The sequence below is a fragment of the Carya illinoinensis genome, chromosome 5, assembly GCF_018687715.1.
Source record: "Carya illinoinensis cultivar Pawnee chromosome 5, C.illinoinensisPawnee_v1, whole genome shotgun sequence".
NCBI classification, from domain to species: Eukaryota; Viridiplantae; Streptophyta; class Magnoliopsida; order Fagales; family Juglandaceae; genus Carya; species Carya illinoinensis.
Window position 1 is genome coordinate 36,801,437 of NC_056756.1, and position 27,990 is coordinate 36,829,426.

The 27,990-nt window shown below is 36.1% G+C and overlaps 2 protein-coding genes across 2 annotated transcripts in view; both read right to left on the minus strand.

Moving 5' to 3' along the window:
• Positions 1-741: 741 nt before the first annotated feature.
• LOC122311972 (phytanoyl-CoA dioxygenase) lies at positions 742-10,687 on the minus strand. The gene is made up of 9 exons (XM_043126775.1): positions 10,525-10,687; positions 10,319-10,440; positions 10,152-10,212; positions 9,719-9,787; positions 9,459-9,577; positions 2,580-2,727; positions 2,336-2,480; positions 2,141-2,227; positions 742-964 (listed from the first exon to the last, which is right to left on the minus strand). Exons 1-9 carry the CDS (start codon positions 10,577-10,579, stop codon positions 922-924), a joined length of 849 nt encoding a protein of 282 aa, XP_042982709.1. The 5' UTR covers positions 10,580-10,687; the 3' UTR covers positions 742-921.
• Positions 10,688-26,684: 15,997 nt separating this feature from the next.
• The window catches only part of LOC122308820 (protein ESMERALDA 1), a 32,372-nt gene continuing 31,066 nt past the window's right edge, over positions 26,685-27,990 (minus strand). The window contains exon 10 of the mRNA XM_043122067.1: positions 26,685-27,447. Within this exon, the coding sequence (XP_042978001.1) occupies positions 27,300-27,447 (148 nt within the window). The 3' untranslated portion in view covers positions 26,685-27,299. The remainder of the gene's footprint in view (positions 27,448-27,990) is intronic.

Genomic DNA, 27,990 nt, shown 5'->3' on the forward strand with positions numbered 1-27,990 from the left:
ATAGATACGGGTCCGACAGGTTATATCTCGAGCAAGCCAGGGCCCTATCAAGTTTCAAAATGCTGGCAGATGCCTCGCAACCTGCATCTGACAAGAAAGGGGCCCTACCTTGGGTTGGCAAGGTAGGATGCGAGGCATGGCCCCTAATCCAAGTTATACAATTTCATGACCATCCGACGTCCCTATCCAAATTATACAATTTCAGGAGTAAAAAGATTAACACACAGATTTCCCCCTATTAAGAAATTGGTAAAAAATATGAAATGTGGCCTAATGGTAAGATCAAAACTGATTATTTAAATTGTTAAAAAGTCATAGTTTGGGGTTAGAAGTTGACAGTTGACAATTGTTATTAAAGTGTTTTTGTAAAATGTACCTACTCTGAGGCCTTTATATGTTGTGATTGTTGAGGGATTGAGGTGCAACTTTTTTACATTTTAACCTTTAAAAGCACATGGAGGGACTATACATTGCAACTAAAGTTTAAAATTTGAGTGTACATTGTCCAAATCGATGGCATTTAAAATACTGACTTTAAAATTGACTGGACTCGGGAAGGCTTATTTAGAGGGTTTGAAAAAAAAACACTCATCTAAAGCCACACTAATAACTTGGAAATTCTAAGTCCGTGACATTAGGCAATTGCCTAATTGGCCTAAGCATTGAGTCGGCGAAGTCTAGCCATTCAAAAAGGAAGCATAAATAAGACCAAACAGTTGACCATCTCTACCAAGAAAAATCTTAGGGTTAAAATTCTACTTTTCTAACAACCAACCATTATAACCTCAATTTATTTCAAGACAAGCATAAATCATAAGTATTACATACATGTTATAAGATTATTCACGATGGAAGGTATATAAAAGAGATGCAAAAGTAGGTCATTTGTAAAACAGACTCTTGATGAATTGTCTGGCCATATTAAGATACAAAGAGGGGCTCTGGCTCCACTTTTCTTCTGATCCTGAAAAAGAAATTTAAGATCAATATTTCTTGTTTAGAATAAAGCAGTTCAAGATAGAGAAATGTGGAATTTTATCATTCAGAACCTTTCAAAATCCAACAAGGTCACCTGTCTTGGTAACCAGGTCGATTGAGGAGGAAAGGAAAATAGAACGGGAGTGGAGGGCATAACTGAAGTTTTTTCTTTTCTCGAGACAGTTTAAGGAAAGCATGTCACCGACAATGCAATAACTCTCTCCATAGAGGTACGAATAGTCCAATGGGAAGAAGAATTTTCAAGAACATTTCTAGCATCAGAACATGAACACAAGTTCTTCAATACAACTTTTCTGCCTATGTTTTCCTCTAGGTAGCAAGACCAATATATTTAAATTACATTCTAACAAACCCATCGTGTGTGGGCCAAACTCCCCTTAAAAGTGGGTTTAAAAAGTGAAATATTAAATTAAATGGGAATGAAGTGTGGAGTCAAAGTTCAAACTCAGACCTCTGCTTAAATATAATGTTCAATCACTATTTGTCCCAAAAACTTAAGCTAGTAGAAAGAGGTATATTGAATTCACTAATAAAATGGATACAATGAAACACAAAGAAACAAATCAGGATAAAACTAATTAAGGTTATTCAACCCCACCCCTTCTTTCTCTCTCTCCCATCAAAGCCAAAGATAAAGAACTCAGAAATCCTAATAGAGGCTTTGATAATAAGAAAATCAGATCAATTGACCAGATGAAAGTTAAAGACAGATGGAGCATTCAGACAAGTTCAGGAAAAAATCATAAGGAAGTATATTGAGTAAGTTCAAATCTAGATTCATACATTATGAACCGGTGCTGTGTGTGGATTGGAGAAGCCATTGATAAATATGAATACGGTTTTATATCACCACTTGTCCCAAAACCTTAATTAATGGGAAGAAGAGATGAACTTAATCATTTAATTTATATTCCAACACCCCAATCATGTGTGGGTCAGGCTACCCATAAATAAATGAGCCCAAGACAAGGAATAATGATTAAAATGAGAACAGTGTGAAGTCGGGAGGGATTCAAACTTAAGATCTCTACTCTTATACAATGTTATATCTAAAAAACTAAGCTAATAGAAAGGAGGGAATTTAATCATTTAATTTATAGTCTAACATAATAAATACTTATCAAAATTCTTGGATGCTTACCAATTATCAGGGGCCCATTTGCAGCCATCAGTATCCACCACATGCCAGCTGTAGGCATGCCTGGATTGTAAGGACTGGTTCTCAAAACTGCAATGCAAACATAAGGAAAAAGCAAGTTTTGAGGCCATCTTGCTACCAAATAAACTCTTCCTCATTGTTTCAGAAAGAGCTACAAAAGGTATTTCTTCTACCAACCTTTGATGAATAAGATCACCATGAATCACAACCAAAGACCCAGCTTTAACTTCAATTGGCACAAAATCTTTTTGGTTATATGTTGGAGAAGGCCGGTCAAAGGAAACCCCCTGTTCACCTCTAATCATCCTTCTAACAAGTCCATCTGGAAAACACACAGCATAGAAGAAAGTTAGATCACACCAAACATACCAATTTTTCCTGTTTCATAGAGGGAAAAGGCTAGATGGATGCAAGTTTATACTCTTCTGAGATCCAGGAATAGCCCAAAGGCAACCATTTATTGTTGTCGCATCTTCAAGAGCAAGCCATAGCCCCGTACAAGTTGGTGGTTCAGTAAAAAGAAACGAGTTATCCTGGTGTGGCACTACTTCACCACCGATACCTGGTTGCTGCAAATAAAATACCAGGTTAAGAATTCTAGATATGGTGTGGTGATATAAAAATAAAAAAAATGTATCGAGAACTAAGAATGTAGCCTTAGTTTGTCGTGGTGTTAGTCCGTGTAACATATCCAAACCTATTATTACTATTATCGTGTTAGGTACGATACAGGGGAACATAAAATGTAGGTTTGGGACATGAGCCTGGCTTCTAAACTATATTCCTGTAAACATTTGTCCATTCACTAGAAAAATAAAATGTAGAACAAAAAACATAAACAAGGGGAAAATTTTTTCTATTCAACATAGCTGCAATTATAAAAATAACAAGGGGAAAAAGTCACAAATCATGAGCATGTGAAGAATTCATATGAAACAGAGGAAGGAATAGAAAGTGCCATTGCATAAGCACATAGTTTGCAACTAAGATTGAAACAAAATAAGATTACCAGACTGAACCCAGACATATTTTTACACACTCCATGCTCTAAAAGGGTCATGTAAACTTATTTATGCAATATTAGATCTTGATAAGATAGATTGTTCATTGATAAAAAATAATAATAATAACAATAATAATACACAACAAGTGTAATGAGCATATCTATGCCTAAAGAGCAATTTACTCATCAACAGTGTGCATTGCATATTTTGAAGCAATATTGAAACTTGATAAGAGAGAATGTCCAATGATTTAAAAGCCAATAATATGAAATGAGCAATGACAATATCTATACCTAAAGAGCCGTTTACACCATCAACTCCTAATTCCGTGTCTATATCATATTTTTTTTTATATAGGTAGTCTATATCATATTTTGACCTGAAACATCCCCCCATTAGAAGCCTATGTGTAATGACCCAAAAGAAATGCAATAGGTGAACTTCTTTAGACCTTTAAAATTTCATGAAATCCCAAAAGGATTTCACGAATCAAGCGATCGATTAAGTTTTAGTCCATTAGTGTAGACGGATCCCAATCCACTATGGTGAAGGAGTTGCCTTTAACTTAATTAAGGCACTTAGGGGTATAAGTTTGCGAAACAAATTGCACCACTAGACTCAGATAAATATTAGGATTTTATGGTAAAATAAAAAATTTTGAATTTCTAGGATGAATAGTGGACAGGAGTGCCTTTCTATTTTTTTTTTTTTTTTAAATAGTGCCTTTCCATTTAACTAAGGCACTTAGGAGTAGAATTTCACGAAACAAATTGCATCATTATACTCACAGAAATATTTAGGATTATATGGTGCAAAAAAAAGTTTCGAGATTTTTCGGGTGAATAGTAATACCCAGGAGAGTGCCATGTAGCAACTTGCTCAAACAACTATCAAATCGCCATGTAGGATATCCAAATTCACCAAGGATCACTAGGATTACTTTTTGGTTGGCACATGGCACAATCCTAGCCATCCATTTGGAAACTCTATGACACATGTAAAGGACAAATGTGATGAAATTGAGTGTGTGATTCAAGCGATGCCACCATGCCTCTTACACCAAATACTATTCCATCCAACCAAAACACTATTTGGTCAACCAAAAGACGGTTTCAACCCTAATGAATTCCCAAACCATTGCAATCCAACCAAAACCCTAAATTTGGTTTCCAAACCCTAAACCACTCGGTTTTGATTAAGTGTTTTATCACTTAGTTAAATCACTTTCTCATGCAATTAACCACTAAATAACACACTCTTACACCCTTAACCACTCCCTTACATCTTGTTAATTTCATTTAACCAAGAAAAGTTTGATTTGAGCCAAGCAATAACTGAAACCCTATCTAAACCCCAAACAAGACCCCATTTGGTTAGTCCCACCGAAACCACCCCTTTTGGCCAAGCTTCTTGGACAAGCTTCCCCACTCTTACACGGCCATACTTAGGGTGTCATGCCACCTCATGATTGACCACAAATAGTGGCTTGATGGCAAAGTGAAAACCACCCCCATCAGTCCCCCATCACTCAGCCAGAACAGCAGCAGAAAATCAGCTGCTGTGCAGCCCCCTTTTCTCTACCTTTTTAGCTGCCACCCTCCCATCCAAGGGTCATCCATCCACCCACCATGTCAGCCTCCATCTATACCCCACGCCCCTTGCCTTTTTGCCTCCACACTTAGCTCATTCTCCATTCCAGGCCCTTTGTGAGTATTTTCAGTGGCTCAATCTTCCTGTATTTTGTTTTATTTTGAGTCCAGTTTACTTGAGTATGTGTTGGAAAATTTTTCATGAAGTTTTGATTGGTGAAAGTTAAGTATGATGATGCAAAGGTCTCGTTGGTGATAGTTTTGATGTTTGTGTGGAACTTTGAAAGTTTTGTGAAGTTTTTGGAGAAATGATGGGTAGATCTTCCTATGGTAAAGAATTAACATGTTTATATGCAAGTTAGGATTGGATTCAAAGCATGTTATTATTTTTATAAAAGAATTTTGTATGATTTCAAAGTGATAAAAAACGACTGGCTCAAAACAGTTTCTGTTTTGGCTTAGGTTGTGATTTTGGTTCTAGAAACTTGATCCTATGGCTTTGGTTTTCGTATATATTGTTCTTGAGGCTTTGATCATGTGTTAAGAGTTTACTTTCGAAGAGTTATGGTTTATATCTTTGATGGATTGTTGATGAACATGCAAGAGTTTGGTTTAAACTCAATTGAGAGACTCTCGGGTGTGATGCTTTGTTTGGATGAAATTTTTTCCATGACATGCTAGTTTTAATGCTTAGATCTAGTTAGAACTTGAATATGAGGTATATGACTTTGTTATTTGAAGATTTATTGCATAAAAATCAAAGATCTAGTGACTTCGTTTCTAAGTCCAAAGCATGCTATAAACGGTTTTATAGTTTTCATGCAAACCAATTGTGTTAGGTTGTATTTAGTGATTTTTAGTCGTTTAGTCAAGCATGCTATCACTTAGGTTTGAATGATGAACATGATAGGAGAGTGTTTATAGACTGTTGGAGTCCTTGGAGTTGATTTAAAACTGTTTGACCAAGAACATCAAGAGTTGGTTCATTTTGACCTAATCTTGATGTTTTGGCATTTTCCTTGATATGATGACTTTAAGTTTTTATGAAATGTGTGTTTTGATGTCTTAGCATGATTTTAGAACATAGGATGTGATTTTTGAGTGTCATTACATTCGGTTTAAGCATGGTGGTATATTGGATGGTTAAGTAGCAACAAAAGTGTAGTTTTTGGCCTAAGGGTGAATTGGCCTAGGATTGTTTGAGACAGTTTCGATTTGTTTTAAATTTTTCTAATTTGATACTTGGATTTAGGATAAAATTTACATGAGGAAGGTAAATTTTAGTAAGTTTTAGAGTTCATATGCAAAATACTTATTTTGGGGGCAAAATTGTAATTTCCCACAAGTAGAGGGGTAACTTTGCAATTTTAGCTATAAATTAGTAAGTTTTATGTTTATAAGAATTTCATGAGATATTCTAATCTTAGAAAAGTATCTCATTTCAATTCGCACTCATTTACACTTTGTTTTACGTTACGCGTCATAACAGTAAGTTAGTCTCTAACTTACTCTCAATGTATTTATGTACATATGGTGGTAAGATTGCTAGTATTATATTCATGTCATTTATGCTTATTGTAACTGTGATAATATACAATGTTATCAATTTATCTGTTACACATTTATATGTTACATTAATGTCATGTCACCTATTATACGTTTATTTGTTACACGAATGCCATGTCATCTATTACATGTGATTTGTTACATGTCATGAATTTCATGTCATCTGTTACATGAGTATGTAATGAGTTATGTCTAAGTCATGCAAGAGTCCTTTACTTTATCATGATCCCAAGTGCTAGAATGATAATTATCCTAGTGAAACTCCCTTATCCACACTGGAGTGTTTAAATTGGATGTGAAATCCCTTTGGTTGAAAAAAGACAGTCAACAGACTTCGAATGAGACCTAAGTAATTGGTTATTGGAGCGAAGCAAAGCACCCAAAGCAGGTGGTGCCAACTACACGTTTAATAGCTGTGTCAGTTCAGTTATCATGATGTACTCACAGCTAGCGCAAATCCTTTGATGTGATGCGGTCCGGTAGGAGCACATGGCCATTGGGGAGTTGTGGAGCATCCGCAATTTCACGTTAAACAGCCATGTGTATGTAACAAGGTCAGGTTCATGTCAAGTCAGGTCATGTTTATGTCAAGTATTGCCACGTTCATGTCAAGTCAGTTGATGTCCATGTCAAGTCATGCCACATACAAGTCAAGTCACGTTATGTTCATTCATGTTATTTACAAGTCACGTCATGTATGGTCAAGTCTATGTCTTGATGCATACATGTTAGTTTTACTATCATGCATGCATATATATATTGTTGGTAGCTTAGTAGCTTACTTGTTGAGATTTGTAAAAGACTCGCTTGGTAGTCCTAACTAACATTCCCCTGAAATGGTAAACGATGTGTTAGGACCTAGAGAATCAGTGCACAATCAACTGGTCAAGGTCGAATAGGCCACAGAGAGATGACGTAGAGCTGATAGCATCAATACTCTATTTTCTGGATAGGATTTTGGACATTATAGCCGAGTTATGTGCGTAGCTCAGAGATTTAGTTTAGTAGTATTTCACGTTTGCATTATGAAGCGCTGTCTCTAGTACCTTTTTTCAATTCAAACCGATGTTATAACTTTTGGATATGTGAATTTATGAAATATGATTATGTTTTGGGATATAGAAATTATGGTGCATTGTGTATTGCTAAAAAAAAATCATTCACCGTAAATACTACATATTGTTATGTGCATATTATGCGCACTACATCTCTAACTATCACGAATGGAGATATGTGACATTGTGTTACAAGTCCGGACGCTTCAAGCTCCGTCAAATCCCTAACGAAGTTTGGGGGCGTCACACTATGATTAAGCAAAAACCAAGCAAAAAGCCTTTTTGGCCCCAGAACAAGACACCATGATAGTTTTTTTTATATACAAGGTGGGTGGGGGGTTTCGAACCTAAGTTTTCCATTTGGAGAACCATCATCAGGCCATCAGACTCTTGGCAATTTATTTTAAGATAAACCAACATATGACACCAGGCCAGGTTTTCCATGATATTTAAATATAACATTAGCAGTTTATTTTAAGATAATATACTTTGCTCCATTAAACTACTACTACATTCTCACATGCCCCACTAAACTCGCCCCTTATTTTGAAGTTCTAGTTTCAATTTGTGACCCTATACAATTCAGCTGTTAAGTTGGATGGAAAAAGCATGAAATGAAAAAACTACCCCCGAAATGGAAAAATAAAAAATAAAAAATAAAAAATAAATCACCAATCCCTTAAGTTTATGATCTATTTGGTTTTTCTAGTGTCAAGGTAAGCCTTTTTAGATTTTTTTTTTAAATAATTCAGTCTTTTTTTTTTTTTAGTTTATTGGCTTCTATATATTGGTCTTTTACCTTAATTTTATGCTATTTGGTGCCTTAAGTCTTTTTTTAGTTTATTGGCTTTTATATAATGGTCCATTCAAATAAGGAGTTTGTGTACTGGTCAAAATAGAAGTTCTAGTCCTCTTAAAATTGTAGATTAGAGGCATAAGTGTGCCCCTTGTACTGAAACAAATTAAGGTTGAGCAATAAGATTTTACTTCGATTTTTACAAGGCATGTTTAGCGTGCTTTCTTTATCTTTTTCTTTTTCTTTTCCTCCTTCTCGGTGTACTATTCAAATTACCATTCACAAGTACAGTTCACATGCTGGTAACAGCAACCAACCCGCCAACCCCCCCCCCCCCCCCCCCCCCCCCCCCCCCCCCCCGGGGCGATCAAATCCTTTTCTCTTTACCCTATCAATTAAACCTTTTGAATAACCTTGAAATACCAAATCTTGCTGCTGGCATAAAAAACACGTTTGACCCCAAGAAATAACTATTTTGGCACTATTCGTCAAACCTTTTTTACCTTACAAATCCTAAACCATAAATCCATAAATTCTCTAAACCCCAAGTCCAAAAAAAGTGTATAGAAGAATTACGGTAATTTTTAAAAATCAAACCTTTTCCCTCTTTCCTATATAATTAAAATACACTTATACACATAGATGTATGTACATATGTGAGTATCAAGGTGCATCTCCAATTTCAATAATGCAAAGCATTCACTTAGAATAACATATCATCATTAATGTATTCAATACTTTTTTTGATAGGTGAATCATGTATTCAATACCTTATTGTCAAAATGCTTGCACAGAGAGGGCACATCTTTCTCATGCTTAGTTTAAGTGCATCTTCTTTTACAGGTGGCATACATCTAAAATCATCTTTGAAAAAAGATGTATGTACATATGTGAGTATCAAGGTGCATCTCCAATTTCAATGATGATGCTAAGTATTCACTTAGAATAACATATCATCATTAATTTATTCAATACCTTTTTTGATAGGTGAATAATGTATTCAATGCCTTATCGTCAAAATGCTTGCACAAAGAGGGCAAATCTTTTTTTCATGCTTAGTTTAAGTGCATCTTCTTTTACAGGTAGCATACATCTAAAATCATCTTTGAAAAATTCCATCAACATTTAATAAACACAATGTGTTACACTCAAGCCACTGTGAGAGTTAATATTGAACTGAAATGTCTTTCTATGAATTAAGCCTTCCCAATATCTCAGCTAAGCAAATGAGTTTTCATAAGGACATTATGTCAAAGAAACGACAAATCATTGAAAAAGAAGAAGGAATACCTTGAAAATGTACATGGACTGAATGATCACTGGCCTCTTGTAATCCAAGGAGAATAACAAACTTGAAAGTTTCTCAGAGCACGAGAACTTTTTAAATACTGGGTCAATCTCATGTAATGCTGCATATATATACCCAAGTTCGTTACAAGATTGCTTGTCAATGAAAAGTGTGCAGGAAACTTTAATAGAGAAAATATGTAAAAAAAAACCCTCACAAAAAAATTCCTAAGTAGTGGAAGTCACAATGCCTCACAACTAACCATGGCCAGCTTTGTTGATGGAAAGTTTTTTGGGTTGCTTTAAATTTCCATCAGCTGCAAAAGCTTTCTCTGACAAAAGTTATAAGTATCAATGAGCACAGCACTCTATCGATGGCATCTCATAAACACCAAAAGTAGTCATACGCTCTTACCAAATTAAAAATAGAAAAACGCAAATGCAATTTCCAATAGATTTTTATAAAGCAGCAATTCATCAACCAACACATGAACCTCTCTCACTAAAATATTAGGATCTACTTTTTGAACCATTACAGAATACCCAACGTCATAAGCCAGACTACAAGACTTTCTTTGCAATATTCTCAGACAGACAAAAGGAAATTAATACAAGGCAGGTCCTTCAGGATTTATAAAGGCAGGAAAATTATAATTCTATTAATAAGTAGCTCAAGATTAACAAGTACATGCATACCCTCGAAGAAGAAAGAAATATTCTCGGCACTTTCGAAGAAGTAATTGTCGGTCAACTGTTGCTGAAAAGAAAAGAACCCAAATACAGTTTCGTTTGATATCCCATAATTCGAAAATAACACGATACCAATTTGAAAGTCAGAAGCTGAATCAATTTTGAATAAAAACCTGGTTCCTGGTGGAGAAAATTGAGGCGGTGGAGCAGTCAAACTCATCCAGCAACTTATCCATTCTCTTTCTCATGGCGTCCATTTCTTCGGGGCTCGCAAACGATTCGATCACAATAAAACCTGTACAAGAAAAATAAAAACATTACAAGTTGTTGAACAGTACGAGAAAAGCTTTTCAGGGTTCGGTTAACTGGTTTTGGTGACCTTGAGAGTCGAAGGATTGGAGCTGCTCGGGACTGAGGTTTCCGATGATTCCCATGGTGTGTGTCTGTGTCTGTGCCTTGGCGATCAAACTGTGAAACTGAGCCGATGGTCCCCGTATGTGAATATTAATGATTCCCGTATTTTGTTGAATATCCTTCCTTATGACTACGAGTAATTATTATTATTATTATTCAGCATAGTTTGGTCAAATGCGGAAATATGATGTTTGGATGCCGAGAAAGTGCAGGGAAGATATGGAATAGCAACTATTTAATTAATTTTATTGATGAATTTTGAATTTTACTTTTTACTTTGAAATTCAAAAATAAGCTTCCATGGTTAAACTTCAAAATAAGTTTTTTCAAACGTAAAATAAATGAAACAGGGTTAGAATTGATAGTTTAATTTTAAGAAATGCTTTAGTCATAAAAAAAATTTTACAAAAATAAATTTATAAATTAACGTAACTTGTGTAATATTTTAAATTATAAAATTAATTTTATTATAAAATAAATTAAATATATCATTTCAAATCATGTCAATTTATAGATTTACTTTTATATAAATTTATTATCATTGTCGCACTTATTTTTAATTTTGCTACCCTCTTGCGTTTTTTAAGGCTCTAGATTATTGCATGAGTAATACAATATAATTTAGTTTCAATCACGACTTGGTGTAATATCACATGAATTCACATTTTTCTATTTCATATAAATTTAATCTCCACATTAAATTATCTATTTATTCTCTATATAATAAAAAAATATTATTAATTTAATTTTTTATATAATTTATTTTTATCACACTTTGTAATTCTACCAATTAAATATTAATAATAATCATATTCTAATTAAATTAACATTAAAAAATATTAGTAAATGTTAATAATAATTATATTCTAAATATTAAATGTTAACTATATTCTAATTAATTTAATTTATTTGCTTAGAACGAGAAACTAGTATTTTAATGTTTGATAAAGCAACCGCAGTTAGTTATATTTGGTAAAATACTATAACTAAAATCTAAATTATTTTAGAGATGCCCAATCCAATGTAAGGTCATTTTGGCACAGATTATCTAAATTTTAACCATCTTTCAACTTTAGCCAAACTAATGAAGATGCTTTAAGTAGTTGTTCGGCCGCCGCCAACCAAATTCCGTCAAATTTCCAATCATCTCTCTAGATGGGACCGAGGCTATGGCTGAGGTAGTCTTAAATAACTAGGGTTAAAGGATTTTAGGGCTTATGACTTATATTATAGTATTTTAATTTAGGTCTAAATAATCATGCGTGGTGCATCTTTTTTTCAAAAGTTGGGCATCCTTGAGTCTTGACATCTTGCGAGTGGAGTGTATAAAAGTCTCCACATTCCTACCAAAAAATGCACTCAAAATAAAAAGAGATTAATAAATTATACAACAAATACGACTTTTTAGATAATTAGTAGTTGAGTTTTTATATTGTAAAAATCGAAACCTAGATTTTCAACTTTTGTAAAATTAATACCAAATTTTCAAAAAAAAAAATTAATAAAGTATCTGCGCCAATCTCTTGATAGAAAACTAACAAAAGATTGGTGCACGGCATGCTAATGCCTCATGTTAGTCTTTGACTATCTAACATGTGACATCAATATGTCATGTCAGCAAATCAATGACGGGAACATGGCACACTAATGACACGTGGCAATCTCACATTAGTTTTCTAATAAGAGATTGATTATCGTATCTAATTGCGTGTTTTTTAAAGTTTAAATATAAATTTTAAAAAAAATTGAAGACATAAATCTCAATTTGTAAGAAGAAAATAGTAAGAACTCAAGTACTAATTTGTAATTAGACACACCATAACTTGTAGATCTCTAATTCACTCTTCTAAAACATCATTAATAGTAAAATAGTTTGTCTTGTATCGAGGGGAAGTGGTGATAGAGAAAGTGATTGAGAGGTTGGTACTATAACACCCAACTTAAAAATCACTTTAGGACTTGAGTTTAGCACCTAAGAGCATCCGCATTTGGATGCTTATAACACTATTCTTCCCAAAATTTGGGAGAAACTCTAAGGAGGATGGGAAAAATGCCCTCCCATTCGAATCCCTATTTTAGGGTTTTCTTTTAGGGGTGCAACAGTGGTCTCCCCATATTGGGGAACCACTATACATCCCCAATCCCTTTCCTCATCCCTTTCGGTTGTTGGTCCCATCCTATCCCTCTCTCTCCACTTACTGTTGCCCTCTTCTCCGACATTGCATTCGTCAACCACGAACGATTTTGTTTGGTTTCTCTCGACAAAGTAGTTCTCATGTAAGTATCCCTCTCATTCCCGTCACGATTTAACCACATTTATGGTGGTCAAAGTGAACAATCTCCCGTCACTTTAGATAACTCTCCACCCGTCCTCTCACCCCAAGTAGAGCCTCACTCTAAAAAAAAAATAGCCAAGGGTGCAAACTTCACACTCGAAGAAGAAAAATTACATGTCGTTGCATGGATGAATAGTAGCATTGATGTCATCCAAAGAACGGACCAAAAACATGCCCAACTTTGGGAAACAATTAGTCAATACTTCAATGAGTACAAAGAAAATACAAATAAGCAGACTGTTGGGTCCTTAACCTATCAATGCTTTGCCATTCAAAAGACAACGAGCAAATTTTGTGCTTGACTCACCCAAGTTAAATCCTTGAATCAAAATGGCATGACTGAGCAAGACAAGGTATAAGCCTTCACTTTTATATTACTATTTACTCTTATCATGATATTTATGCGTTATGTTTCCTTACCTTTGATTGATCTTAATTATTTCATTTTATGCTTCAATTGGAAGTTCGACAAAGCGAAGATCATTTACCAATCACTTGAGAAAACTTTCTTTCAGTTCGAACATTGTTGCGAGCTGTTGAAGGACCAACCAAAATAGAGGCAGTGTGGCACAAAGGACGAGATGAACCTAAGGTAGACGATGTCCTCGACATATTCGCATACCTCAGTAGTTGCACCTGATTCAATTAGTGGTACAGAGGCCGAGAATGTTGTGGAGAATGATGTCATCTAATTGGATAGGCCAATTGGAAGAAAATCTGAGAAAGGAAAGCGTAAGGCTCAAGGAATGTCATCAGATGAAATTCTGAAGCTAAGCAAGCATAAGTTTACTCTTATGGAGGAGTCAAGTGATCAAGAGAAAGAGCTTCTTCGACTCAAGGCTGGGAAGATGGCATATGAGAGAGAGAGAGAGAGAGAGAGAGAGAGAGAGAGAGAGAGAGAGAGAGGAAAATAAAAGTAGACAAGAGGATAAGAGACTTCAGTTGGAGAAAGAGAAGGTGGAAATTGCCCAATCGGAGTAGGAGGAGCAAATAATGTTGCTCGATGTGAGTACATTGCCTAACATTCAGGGGGTATATTTCCAGTAACTTCAGTGTGAGATCTTGGCAAGATGAGCTAGTTTGGATGGATGATTACCACATTTTTTGTAATTTATTCTTTTTTCACAAAGGACATTTGTATAACTTGTATTTTTATTATTTCTATAACTGGCACTTGTTGTATTTTATAATTTGTACGTTTAACAAGTACGCAATGAAGGCAAGTTAAAATGGATAGATGTTAGTTGTCATTAATTTCGATATTACATGACCCTTTAGACTAAAGAAAACATATAATGAAAATATTACAGATAATGCAAGCATGTTAAATTGGATAGATGTTGAAATAGGAATACATAGTCACTACTAATGAAAAGATAAAGAATCGAACAATAGGAAATTCCCTTCTACTATTGGGAATAAATCTCCCATTAATGTTCAATTAAATATGCTTGTAGCTAATGATGTGCCGAACTGTCTCTAATTTCATGATGGGGCTGAATGAATTTTATAAATTCTGAGGTTGGATTGCACAACAGTTCTGGAATTTGATCACCAACTTAATCGTATTCCATGTTCGGACCCCCACTATCATCATGCTTGTCCTCAATGATCATGTTATGTAGAATAACACATGCTTTCATTATATGTATTAGCTCATTGACTTTAAAAATTTGAGAAGGTCCACAGACGATTGCAAATCGTTGTTGAAGTATCCAAAATGCACGCTCGAAAATCTTTTCTTGTGGATTCTTGTGTTATGGTAAAACTTTTCTTCTTATTTCCTTGGGGTTGTGGAATCATCTTCACAAATATTGCCCACTTGGGATAAATATCATCCGCAAGGTAGTACTCCATAGTGTACTCGTTGTCGTTTATTGTGTAATTGACTACAAGAGCACGCCCTTGGGCAAGTTTCGTGAAAATAAAAGATATCTCTAGCAAATTAATATTATTATGTGAATTGGGCATACCAAAAAATGCATGACATATTCAAAGAACATATAAAACAACTGTTTTTAAAATAATAATTGGCTCACAGATGTGGCCGGAGTACATACTTTTCCAAGCAACGAGACAATTTTTTCACTTCCAATGCATGCAATCCATGCTTCTGAGCAATTCTGGGAATCCCCGTTATTCACCATCCACAAGCAATCAAGCAATATCATCGGCATTTGGAGACCACAAATATTCTACTGAAAAAACACTTACCATTGTCTTGCAAAATTTCTTTAGGCTCTCCATTGCAGTACTTTCACTAATATGTATGTATTTATCCATAAAATCTACAGCAAACCCATACGCCAGCATTTTAAGCGCTGCTGCTATCTTTTGCATAGAAAATAACCCGAGTATTCCGACATTATCTCTTTTATGGATGAAGTACGGCTTGTAAGCCTCTACCTCATTTAGAATACAGAAAAACAAGGGATGACTCATCCGAACTCTCCTTCAAAATAGGTTCGAGGGATATATTATATTTTCTGCGAAATAATCGTAGAATAGGCACTCGTGTCCTTGAATATGATCACGCCAAATAAACTTACAACATTAGCGATTGCCACGACACCTCAATAACTCTCCATCAACCTCGGCGTTAAGAACAGCCTCCAGCTCATCTTCAGATGACAAGTATGTGAGCAATTTACGAAAGAAGAAACGAGCCATTTGATGAAAGGGAATTGGAGATTAAGGGGGAATGTTGAATTTCAGTTCTTAAATCAAATGAGACTTGGGTTTATGAGAATGTGAATGCTAGCATAATGCAGATTTATAAAGTAAAAAGTTATTGTTACATATAAGATAAAAACATGTTACCGTTAGAAAAAAGACAAAACAAGTTATCATTGGAGAAAGACAAAGCATATTACTGTTGGAGGCAGGAATTAAAAATGTTACCGTGAGAAAAAGGACAAGAAATATTACCATTGATAGGGAGAGGACAAAGAATGTTATTGTTAGAAAAATGACAAAAATTTTCAAGATAATATGCGGATGCATGGTGCCATTAGAGAAACTGGAAAACAATATTACCATTATATGAAAATGAAAATGTGTTACCGTTAGACAAATGGAAATAAAATATTACTCAAGTATATGTAGACAAAATCAAATTAAAAAACATAATCTCATTGGAAAATGTACATATTTTATTAAAGTATTATTTTTAATACTAATGTTGGTTTGAAAAATAATATTGTATCTGGAGAAAAAAAATTGTATAAATATTTATAAATAAATTTAGAATGTGATATTTGAAAAGAAGAGAATAAAACAAAAGAGTTAATGGTTAAGAATGGAAATGGAAGTGAGAGAAAAAAGTAATAAAGAAATAATAGAAGAATATTATTTTAATAGAATAAAGAAATGATAAGGAATTGGATGTAGGGTTTTTTATAGAGAGTGTACTTTTTATATAAAATATAGGAAAAATTTTAGGGTTGGGGATGTGGATGTTCTTAAGATCCTAACTAGTTTAAGATATGATTATTTTTATTTTATTTTGTATTATTTTTTAGTTGGCTTGAGATTCACACTTTGGGATTAGTTAGAATTATTGGAAGACCTTAGTGTTTTTAATGTTATTATATTTTTCTTAGGATGACTACCAAGAGGCTAATAGTGATATGACACATGGCATATTGATAGGTTAAGCTAAAAGGATAAGTATTGGATGGATGTATGAATAGCCCAAGTGTGTTTTTTTAAGGCCCTAATTTACTAAGAATGAGATGGGCTGATAATAGGTACCATAAGCCCTAGACCCATTTAAGAATTATACGATTCTAGAACTTTCTTGAAGAACCTAAGAAATTAGGCCCAACATGTGATGTGAATGAAGCTGTTGGGCCTAACTTAATCAGAACAAAGGCCATTGGCCCAACCTAAAAACGACCTAAGATTGGGACCCAACTTAGTAAACCTTTGAGTCCATAGGTAAGCTTCACAAATCTAGACATAAGGTTCATATAATAACCCACACCAAAGCCCACATCCAAGACATACACAAATGGCCCAACAAGCCTTGCATTTTATTTCATCCTTCCAAATGAGGCCCACAAACACCATATTCTTGGTTTCCCTTAAGACCAAGATGAATCACATGCCCCTAGGGTTCCTACCCAACCTTGGTTAAGCTTTTAACTTGAGTTAAGAAGCACTATTTATCTCACACATGAATAGTGGTATGACACATGATTTTTGCATAGTTTTCTGTAAATTATTTTCTTTCAGATTTATGATTTGAAATTTTTGATTTTTATTATTAATTTTAATTGTTCTTAGACTAACCTAGAAGGTTAGAATGGACCCAACACATGTCAATTGGAACCAAGTCATGTCAATGCACAAATAACCACCAATTGGCACCTAGGTGCACCACCCTATGCACTTCATCAAACTAGTCCCTAGCCCATGCCATTTCCACCAAATTTTCAAGAGCGATTTCATTATTCACACATCACCACATCACTCAAGGTTTATACTTGACATTAGGTGAAATGGCTCCAAGAGACCAAACCGAAACCCAACTAATTCCTTTGGAGGTGTAGTTGAGTCATAATTGAACACCCTTAGTTTCTTCATGGATTTTCTGCTCCTTATAGAGTCACCTCCACATGCCACCACCCCTGCCCCAATCCCTAAGAGGCCCCTCAAAGCACTCATGAGCTTGTTGACCATTTATTTCCCAAAGAAATGCCAAACCAATTGGCAATGGTAGTAAGTTTCGCATGTCACTCAGCTACCCTCATCTCTTTGTTTCCCTTCCATTATCTGCTTATGTATGATCACATGGTAGCCAATCAAGTCTTCTATCTTCACCTGAAAATGCTTCAAATGAAGTTCATCATACATGCAAAACAGACGAAGAAGATGAGGCAAACAAATAAGCAAAAACTAGTCAAGCTTGTGTTTTGATTTATTTGCTATTATTTCTGAACCAAGCCAGCCCCTGCACCCATAGACACTTGGCCTTGATGAAATCATGAAGTTATATTACACTATTCACTTGCACAATGATGAAAAAAGTTGGATTTTTGCATATCCGCACTCCACCGCCCACCTCCACCAATCCCAAGCTTCACCATTGCCGTGTCTCTCACCCCTCACCCCTCCAATGAACCCTATAAATAACCACATTCATCCCTCACTTCCTCACACCACTCCTCAAAGTACTCCTCTAGCATTCTTGAGAGTCATTCCCTCTTAGTGGGAGAATATAGTGAAACCGAGTGGATTGGAGAGTGTTCTTGAAGTGAGTTGTGTTTGGGAGCTCAAAGGGCCACGATTTTCTAAGTTCTCTTGCCCCATCTTTTGTTAAGTATTATAATGACAAGTTAGGTTTTAATTTTTCGCATGAAAATGAGATTTTGATTGAGTTTAATTAAGGTTTAGCATGAAAGATGTAAACCAGGTTAGATTGGTATTTTGATGGAAGAAATTGCTTTGAGTTGAATTTTTAGCCATAGCATGTCTTAATATGGGTTTCTATGATTCACTAATGTCTTGGAATAAACTTTGAAGGTTTAAATCTGAGGTTGAAAGCATGCCATGATAGGTTATAAATTCATAACTTTTGTTGATCATCTAGCATGCATTAGTTTTACTTGATTTAAGTTTCATTTGTGGAGTTTTGCTTAAATTTCTTATGCTTGAATAATAAGCATTTATAAAAGTCTTCTGACTGGTATAATAATGGAAATGTATGATTTAGTTAGGTTTTAAAACATTTCTTGTTAAAAGAAAAGCTAGAAACATCATGCATATGCTTAATGGATGGTTTAGTGGTAATTTGGCCTCAATTCATGCTTAAGTGTTGGGATGAATTCTTATGACCTAAAGGTAAGTTTTTAAATTTTCCCTAAGGTTATATTTGTAGTTGCCACTTGATGAGATTTGAGCACACATGCATCCATAGAGGTTTTAAACTTGAAATTATATATAGGCCTTATGAGATGCATGCCACAGGTTGGGTATGTTTGGAATAGTTGTAACTTGAATCTTGCAATTCTAAGGGCATAAATGATTTTAGAATATAGAAAATATATGGTTTGTGGAATTTGGTGAATTTTAGGACTTGATTGCAAATAGTAAAAATTTAGAGCCTTAGTGGCAATTTTAGAATGTTTAAGGGCAGTTTTGTAAATACCATTTTTTGAACCCTTTTAATTATGAACATATTCCTTAGTATTTCAAATTCTAACAGAAAATAACTTTTATTACAGCCGCATCGATTCTCTGACTCCGGAAAGATTGTAACTTTAGCCTCTAACTTACACTTTGATAATATATTTATGATTTATTGATAAATACCACATTCATGATATAAATGTCATTTTAAACATGAAACATCATGTTATATGATACGTTGAGTATTGGTTACTTGCTTACATGACATCTGTAATTTCTGCCATTTTGGCATATCATATGAAATTGTCATTTTCACATAAAGCATACTTTATGAGCACATGTTTTGAAAAATATTTTCAAGAATGGCATGAAATGACAAATAACCCCTGGAATCAGTAAAAATTGAGTAGTAACCCTTGGGTTGATGAAAAACAATCAACGAATTTCGAATGAATTCTTTTTATAGAATACAGGAGCGAAGTCAAATTTATGATACCTAAGGTTGGTGGGTGCATATGTATGATGTTATGATGTTATGATAATAATGTTATGATGAAGTGTTATGTTACCAATGCATTAGAACCAGTCTATAGATAAAGTAGTTTCAGCATGAGTTATACTACGATCACTAGCAGGTAGTCACAATGCATATGGGGAATATTGATTATACCATACGTTATGATATTAATGTTAATGTTGATAATGGCTTTAATGATGATGAAAGGTTATCTTTTTTAAAGATGAATTGAAAAATTTTCTCTGTAAGAAAATGTGTATCACAATGTTTTTCGTGTGACTAGAAAGAAATTTTGAAAAGCTGGATGGGAGAATAATACATATTTCCCTGCATGCATACATGTCATATGTATCATCTGTCATGCATAATTTATCTTTGTGCACGTTGGTTGTTAACTTATTGAGATTTTAAGGAATCTCACTATAGTAGTCCTACTACCATTCCCTCCAAAATGTTAAAAGTTGTATTAGGACCGAAGAAGATCGACCAAGATGGACCAATGGATACAATTGGTTGAGGAGGAGCCAGACCTAGAGTAGAGATTAGTTTTGATTCGGATGTTCGTAATACTAACTCTTCATTTTGGAGCCGGACCTGAGATGTTTTGTTCATTCTAGTATGAATGTTATTTTAGTCACCCTTATACAACCATAATTTTTGCATACTCCTAGTTATATACTAGGATGCATTACATATTAATTATCATTAATGGGGATATGTAACTATGTCTTACATATCCCAACACTCCAAGTCTTTGTTACATCCCAAGCAGTAATTTTGGGGGTATCACATGATAGTATCATAGCAATTACATCTCTGGGTAAAGCCACATGTCCTTAGGAATGATATGTCAGAGTGTAGGTTTGAATCTTTAGTTTGGATAGGCTTGAATCTTGAAGCTAGAGTTGGATCTGATATACGTGCCTTTCAGGATTTTGACGATTGAAGCAAAATGTCACATGACAGAAGGGAAAGAAACACTGAAGGATCCAATGCTTGTAGAGAACAAGAACACCCATTGGATGGAGGGCACAACTTGGAAGATGCAACTCAGCAGATGACGAAAACAATGAAACAACAACAAGAGATTATCTTGAGGCAGAACCAACAACAATCGAGCAAGCCGGTAAAAAGGCAAGAGCAGGTGAAAAACAAAGGCTGCTCGCATGAGAAGTCTATGATATATAGATACCCTAATTTCAAGGAATCAAATGACGCATGAAGGCCAACAAGTGGCTACTTGATCTTCGACAAGACCTTCGAGATTAGTGGCTATATTGAGAAATAGAAGGTGCAATATGTAGGGCATCTGCTGCAAGGGGAGGCCGGTATCTGGTGGGATACCAAAAGATAGCTGCTGATAAGAGAACTAGGCGACATCCCTGCTTTGACCTGGGAAAGGTTCAAGGAGGAGTTTGACAATTGATTCTTTCTGAAATCTATGAAACAATATAAGGCCCAAGAATTTGCCACACTAGTGCAAGGAAGCTTCATGGTCGAACAATACATTGCAAAGTTCATGGAGCTAGGCAGGTTCTCTCCACACATGATCGCCACCGAGAAGATGCAGGCACAAAAGTTTCAAGGAGGACTGCTAGTCAGGTTTCACATTAATAACTTCTAGGAGTTGGTTAATGTGGTCGCTATAACGGAAGCAAAGCAACGAAGCATTGCAGCCCATATTAGCCTAGAATAGAAGAGGGCTTCTCCCTTCTCTATAGGAGGAAATAATGCCAAAATGAGGATAATACAAGGAGCCAACAAGAGCAAATGCATCATGCCAACCCCACCTACTACCTTTAAGAAGTGTGGGAAAATCCACGGTGGAGAATGTTGAGTAGGTTTAAGGATATGTTTCTGATGCAAACAGCCAGGACACATAATTCAAGAGTGCCCATAGAATTTACAAGGTGGAAGGAATGCTCCTAACCACAGACCAAATTAGAGGCCACCCACCCAAGCTCACGTCTACGCTATTACCCCTGGTGAAATAAACAAGGAGGTACCAGATTATGAAGAAGCAAGAGTTATCACTAGTATTTTTCTTAATACCATTTTTTTGTAGAAATTTGCTCTTCTAATTTAGCTACTAAGTATATGGTAGTTGAATGCGCTTAGGTAAGATCACATTATACAATTATACGACATGTGCCTTGTTTGACTCTGGCACTACGAGGTCCTTTGTGTCAGCTATGTTTGTAGGAACGTGTAACCTATTGACCAAATCATTACCTCAAGCAATAGTAGTCTCGATTCCTGATGGAAGTACTGTCACCTATACCTGAGTCCTTAAGAACTGCCTGTTGAGCCTAAGTGGAACGTTTATGGAAGTGAACTTGATCATCTTCAATTTATTGGGGTTCAAAGTGATAGTAGGGATGGACTGGTTATCCAAGCATTATCTAGGATAGATTGCTGAAGTAAGTAGATTATTTTTTATCCACCAAAAGTTGGTCAGATCCGTTATACGGGAGGAACCGTGAAGGCTACCCCTCCCTGATCTCGACTTTGCAAAGAAGAAAGTGCATCGTTGGTGGTGCTTTGGCCTATTTGACATTCATAGCAAAAGATTCCATTTAGGGGATACCCCTTAGGTTTTCATTGACGACCTACCAAGTTTACCCCCCGAAAGAGAAACAAAATTCATAACAGAGCTGGAACCTACTATAACCTCTATTCATAAAGCCCCCTACCGTATGACCCCTTTAGAGTTAAAGGAATTAAAGGAACTTCTGGAGAAAGGATTTATTCCCCATAGTTCGTTACCTTGGAATGCGCCAGTTCTATTCGTGAAGAAGAAGGATTGGTCATCAAGAATGTGTATTGATTATAGGGAATTGAAAAAGGTAACAATAAAGAAAAAGTATTTGTTACCGTGTATCGATGACCTATTAGATCAATTGCAAGGAGCATCAGTGTTCTTGAATATAGCATCGGTGTTCTTGAATATAGACTTAAGATCGAGGTACCATCAGCTCAAAATTAGAGAATAGGATATCCCTATGTCGGCGTTTTGATCCAGATATGCGCACTACGAGTTCCTAGTAATGCCCTTTGGTTTAACTAATGCTCCTGCCGCATTCATGGATATGATGAACATGGTATTCAGGCCCTACCTGGATAGCTTTATTGTCATATTGTTTGATGACATACTGATCTACTCTAGAAGTAAGGAGGAGCATAAGTAACATATCCGCTTGGCATTGGAAAGATTAAAGAAGCATAGATTGTATGCCAAGTTCAGCAAGTGTGAATTTTGGCTTAAGGAGGTGAAATTTTAGGGCATGTAATCTCAAGCGAAGGACTAGTGGTTGATCCAAGCAAGATCGAAGCTGTAGTGAATTAGAAGCGTCTGGCAAATGTGCATGAGATCTGGAGTTTCCTAGGATTAGCCGATTACTACTGGAGATTCGTAGAGGATTTCTCTAAGCTATCACAACAACTCATTGCCCTAACCAAGAAGAATGTCAAGTATGTTTGGAAGGAGAAATGTGAGCAAAGCTTTCTCGGGCTCAAGGAAAGGCTCAAAACCGCACTGGTGTTAGCACTTCCTGAACCACATAAGCCTTACATGGTATACAACAACACGTCTAAATCAAGGCTTGGATGTGTGCTCATGTAAGAAGAATGAGTTGTTGCCTACGTTCACATCAGCTGAAGAACCATGAGCAAAACTACCACTCCCACAACTTAGAACTAGCCGCTGTAGTTTTCACCTTGAAGATTTGGAGACACTACTTGTATGGAGAAACTTGCGAGATCTATATCAACCATAAGAGTCTTAAGTACTTATTCATCCAAAAGAATCTAAATATGAGGCAAAAAAGGTGGTTGGATTACCAAGGACCTCAACGGGTAATAACTCTATTTGGGTCATGGTCGATCTCTTAACAAAAAGTGCTTGCATTTTACCGGTAAAGAATACTGACCCTATGGAGAAGTAATCCGGTTGTTCGTGGCAGAAATACTATGACTGCATGGAGTTTCGAAGACAATCGTATCATATAGGGATACGCATTTTACCTCTCGTTTTGGTAAGGTCTTCAGGACGCAATGGGCACCAAGTTGAAATTTAGTACTGCCTATCATCCTCAAACTGATGGGCAAATTGAACGAATAATCCATACTCTAGAAGACACGTTGAGAGAATATGTCCTCTAAGGGAAGGGCGACTCGAAAATGCACTTGCCACTAATAGAATTTGCTTACAATAATAGCTTCCAAGCCACCATTTAGATAGCGCCATACGAAACTTTGTATGGAATGAAACGCAGATCTCCCTTATACTGGGATGAAGTGGGAGAAGGAAAAATTTATGATACGGAGATTCGGCAAGAAATTAAGAAGCAAATTTTGTTAATACAAGAAAGGATGAAGGCTACTCAAGATAGACAAAAGAGTTATACCGAACATCGAAGGAGGAGCAATGAGCTCAAAGTTGGTGATTGGGTCTACCTCAAAGTATCACCAATGAAATGGGTAGTTTGATTCGGGAAGAAGGGTAAGCTAAGTTTGAGATATGTGAGACTGTACAAAATACTGGTAAAACTAGGATCAGTTGCATATAGACTAGAACTTCCAGCTGAATTCCAAGGAATCCACAACATTTTCCATGTATCTTCTCTTGTTTGGATTGTAACTTGTGTAGCATCGAATCGCATCATAGCATCTGCATTTATTCATGCACTCATGGAATCCATTTCTTTTCGTGCGTGTAACCTAAACTCCCTTGTTATTTATAGCATCATCGTGGTCGAAAATGAAAGAGTTGCACAACGATTCTCCATGACACCTAGTCGAGTTTGGAGACTTAGAGTCGTGCGCCGAAGAAGAAGACTGAACCATATGGTTGATACCTAGTGGACCCTGCAGGAAAGACTTGAGTATCATTGAACTCAAATGTTAGATTACGATGGGAGAGGCAACATTAGGACAAGGAGAGCCCTACCCCATGAAGAGCGTCAACCTTTTGACCCCACTAGATGGATTGGTGAGACTAGGACCCATTGGCTTGGATGCCAGAATAGCTCCACCAGCCTCACTACACATGATTAACCCAAGTCCAGTCAGGTAGTAAAGTTATGCCAGGCAAAGCAAGAGCGACTGTATCCTGCTCTCCCTTCCACTGATACATTAGAGATGTCTGATTCTTCGGCGAGTCATGTACACGACCAAGAAGAAAGGGTTCCAGAAGTTGAAAGTGCTGAAATTGAGCAATGGAGGGCGATTGAGGAGCGAGTGAACGCCTATTATGACTTGGATGAGGATAGGTACTTCTACCACACGCATGAGGAGCTATCAAAGGATGACACTGAAGACTCCTCATCATGCTTCAAACCATAGAGTCGTTGCTAAGTATATGCTTGATCTAAGGCTAGCAACAACAACTTGCCTCCCAGCGATTAAAGTGCTCCTCGTGAAGGGCGAGCAAAAGAGCCCATCTCAGGAAGTGTCACTCTCAAGGGCAAGCATTTGAAAATATAAAATGAAGTGATATTGTCAAAAGTGCTCGTCCGGCATGTGCAAAAGTGCTTGCTACCCCAAGCGAGCAACAACATATTGAATTTAGTGGCAAGCACTTTGCTCGGTGTGAGCAAAAGTCCTCGCATCCAAGAGGGCGAGTTAAGAGCTCGAACCCCGAGCGAGTGACAATACTAAAGAATTGCTCATCCCCTAGCAAGGCAAGTGCTCACACTCTAGGGGCAAACATAAATTGCTCGAAGCCTAGGGTGAGCAAATGTGCTTGCACCCCATCTCAGAACCACGACAACAATAGAGCCACAACCATAAATCTCTTATCTCAAAACCATCGAGTCCAAGGCATATATTCCCACCAGAAATCTTCATATCAAAACCATCAAGCTGAAGGTACAAATACCCACAAATAGTCTCCATCTCAAAACTATCAAGCCGACAGCAAAAATACCCATTAGAAATCTCCATCTACAACCCACAGCAACAACAACGTCGGGGGTCTTTGGTGTGAAAGTGAAAATATTTTGATTGTTTCTCTATATTTTCGTCTCTATCGTTGCCATAAGTCTCATCGTGGTCAAATCTAATCATGTCGAAGCAGTCGTCCATCTTTGTAGTGGGTCGCACCATGGTCGACGAATAAAATGGCTCTCCAAGAATATAAGAATGAAAAACAAGAAAAGGGTAGATCGAAGTGGGGAAAGAGAGAAGTTAAAGATGAAGATGGTTCCTGAGAGTTTTGGAGATTTCTAATTGTCATCTGCTGGTTGGATTTGGATCATGGGTGTTTCTATCTAATTCAATTTGTTGTATAGGTATTGTAGTCTGTTCAAATATGTAGCATGGGCACTTCGGCCAACCCAGGAACTGTAGCAGGGTTACTTTGGTCGAATCATTTCGGTCCAATATGAAATCTGCAAAGAGACATTTTGGTCTAAGTCATTACATAAATTCTTATTGGGTAGAATCTAAAGTCGCTCTTTTATTATAGAATAGATAAAGATAATATCACATAATTATATTATGGTAATGGTATACTGCTTACCCACAAGGATATTTGGGCAAATTACCGATTCCCCTAGGCTCAATCCTTGGTAGACCCATTAGCTATAATATTTAGGTGATAGATGTGACCATTAGAGGGACAAGATCTCTCAAACCTAGATTCAACATTTAATATATTTCCGGATTACTGACGATTATCTTAATTTTAAGTGAATTGGATAATATCCATTTAGTGTGTGACGTTTGATATTTTAATCATTTTATTTGTTAACATAATATAAAATGACCAAAATACTTACATTTAAAATGAACACAATTCGAGTTAAAATGAATATAGTTTTATTATTAAGTTTGAAGCAGAAGACAATAAATTCATTGAAGACCATTTACGCAGATTTCTTAGAATTCATTATCAAACTCTAAAAGAAATCTAAAGGGAAATCTAAATCCCTGCTGATACTGATATTCTTAAAAAGGTTTTTAATCATACTTGAGAACAATCTATTAGCTTTAGTTCGTATCGGTTGAGACAATTCTACTTAGTTATATTTAAGCCTCAAATAGAGAAGCAGGAATTACTTAAGCGTAGAGTAATGGCACAACTTAGGTGCAGAACGATTACATACAACTATATTACATATGTGACCTTGCATACAAAAGTGAAAATAAAACCAATGAGAGCTTGATGAAATGGAAGAATCGTTTCTAACAAGAGGCAGCTTCAAAATACAGGGGCCAAAAAAAGAAAAAAAAAAACGAAGGAAGAGCTACATCTTTTGGAACAGAAAGAATCAGTATTCTGATTCCTAACAAATGTACAACAGAAACTTCAACCTGTGTCTAAAGGTCTACAAATGCAGATCAAATAATGTACAAACATGACAAAATCAGGGTGTGTAGGAACGTGATGTGTCGCTTCACAGCTTCGTTAGATACAGCAGCTGCAACTTAAGATGTGAAAAAGATATAAAACAATGCTCAGTGTTTATGCCGGGGAAACTCCTGCAATGGGAAGAATGTCCGTTCTATGTTCTCCTCTGGCATCATATACAAAAAGATGCGAGTCCCCGCACAAGCCAATCCCGGGAAGTAATCAGGTCAATGTAACCTCCAGCAAAATGTTTGAATCTCCCAAAATTGAAGAGTATGCCCTCTCGCCATGTGGAAAGGGGAAAAAATGAAAGAATTACAACACGGAAAAAGGAGATCAGCAGCAAGATGTGCTCAGAAAGTCAGGTACACAAAACACGCAACATAGCTCTCTATCCAATCAGATCAGGTAGTTGCTTCTGATTTGTTTGTACGGCACATGCAATCTGGGCATGGAAAGGTATATATCGAGTCACTTGGCCTTTTGAGTTCATATCCCTTGGAATCGCTATGAGACCGCATGTTCAACATCTGGCGCTTGAAACTTTTCCATCTGGGAACAAAACAAAGAAAGATATTCAATCAGATACTGTCTCTTTTTTGAAGAGTTCTACTCAATGAAAGAAACCAATACAGGCAAAGCCCTTACTGACAAGTGACAACACCAAACTGAACAGAACCACACAAAGCAAGTTGAAACTGCTAACATAGAAGAAACGACCACACAAAATGTTTTTACAGCAATCAAGTATGTCTGATCTCCAATCTTAGCCAAAATCATAATTTAAGGGAAAAAAGAGGAAAGAAAAAGGAAAAAGCTGCTCAAACTAGTACCTTGGAGATCAGCCGTCCTACTGAATTTAAGATACTTACAATAATGTTATGTGGATCTATTAAGATGATGAATAAAAAATCACCTTTGCTGTCTAAAGAAGTATGCATGTCCTGAATAACTGTAAAAATTTAAAGGCCTCTTACTTGCCCAAAATATATCCTAAACTATGATGATTCTGTTCATTTTGGTCCTTGTCAATACATTTCAGCTAAAAATCTAAATCTGGAAGCTCTATCTTTGGAGTGAATTTATAACAAATAT

Excerpts from the sequence above, each read along its gene's own strand:
- LOC122311972 (XM_043126775.1), bottom strand. The coding sequence starts at position 10,579 with ATGGGAATCATCGGAAACCTCAGTCCCGAGCAGCTCCAATCCTTCGAC. Across the intron at positions 9,788-10,151 it reads TATTTCTTTCTTCTTCGAGG|AGAAAGCTTTTGCAGCTGAT; the intron begins GTATGCATGTAC and ends AACTTTTGTCAG. Across the intron at positions 2,728-9,458 it reads AGTCCATGTACATTTTCAAG|CAACCAGGTATCGGTGGTGA; the intron begins GTATTCCTTCTT and ends TTTTATTTGCAG.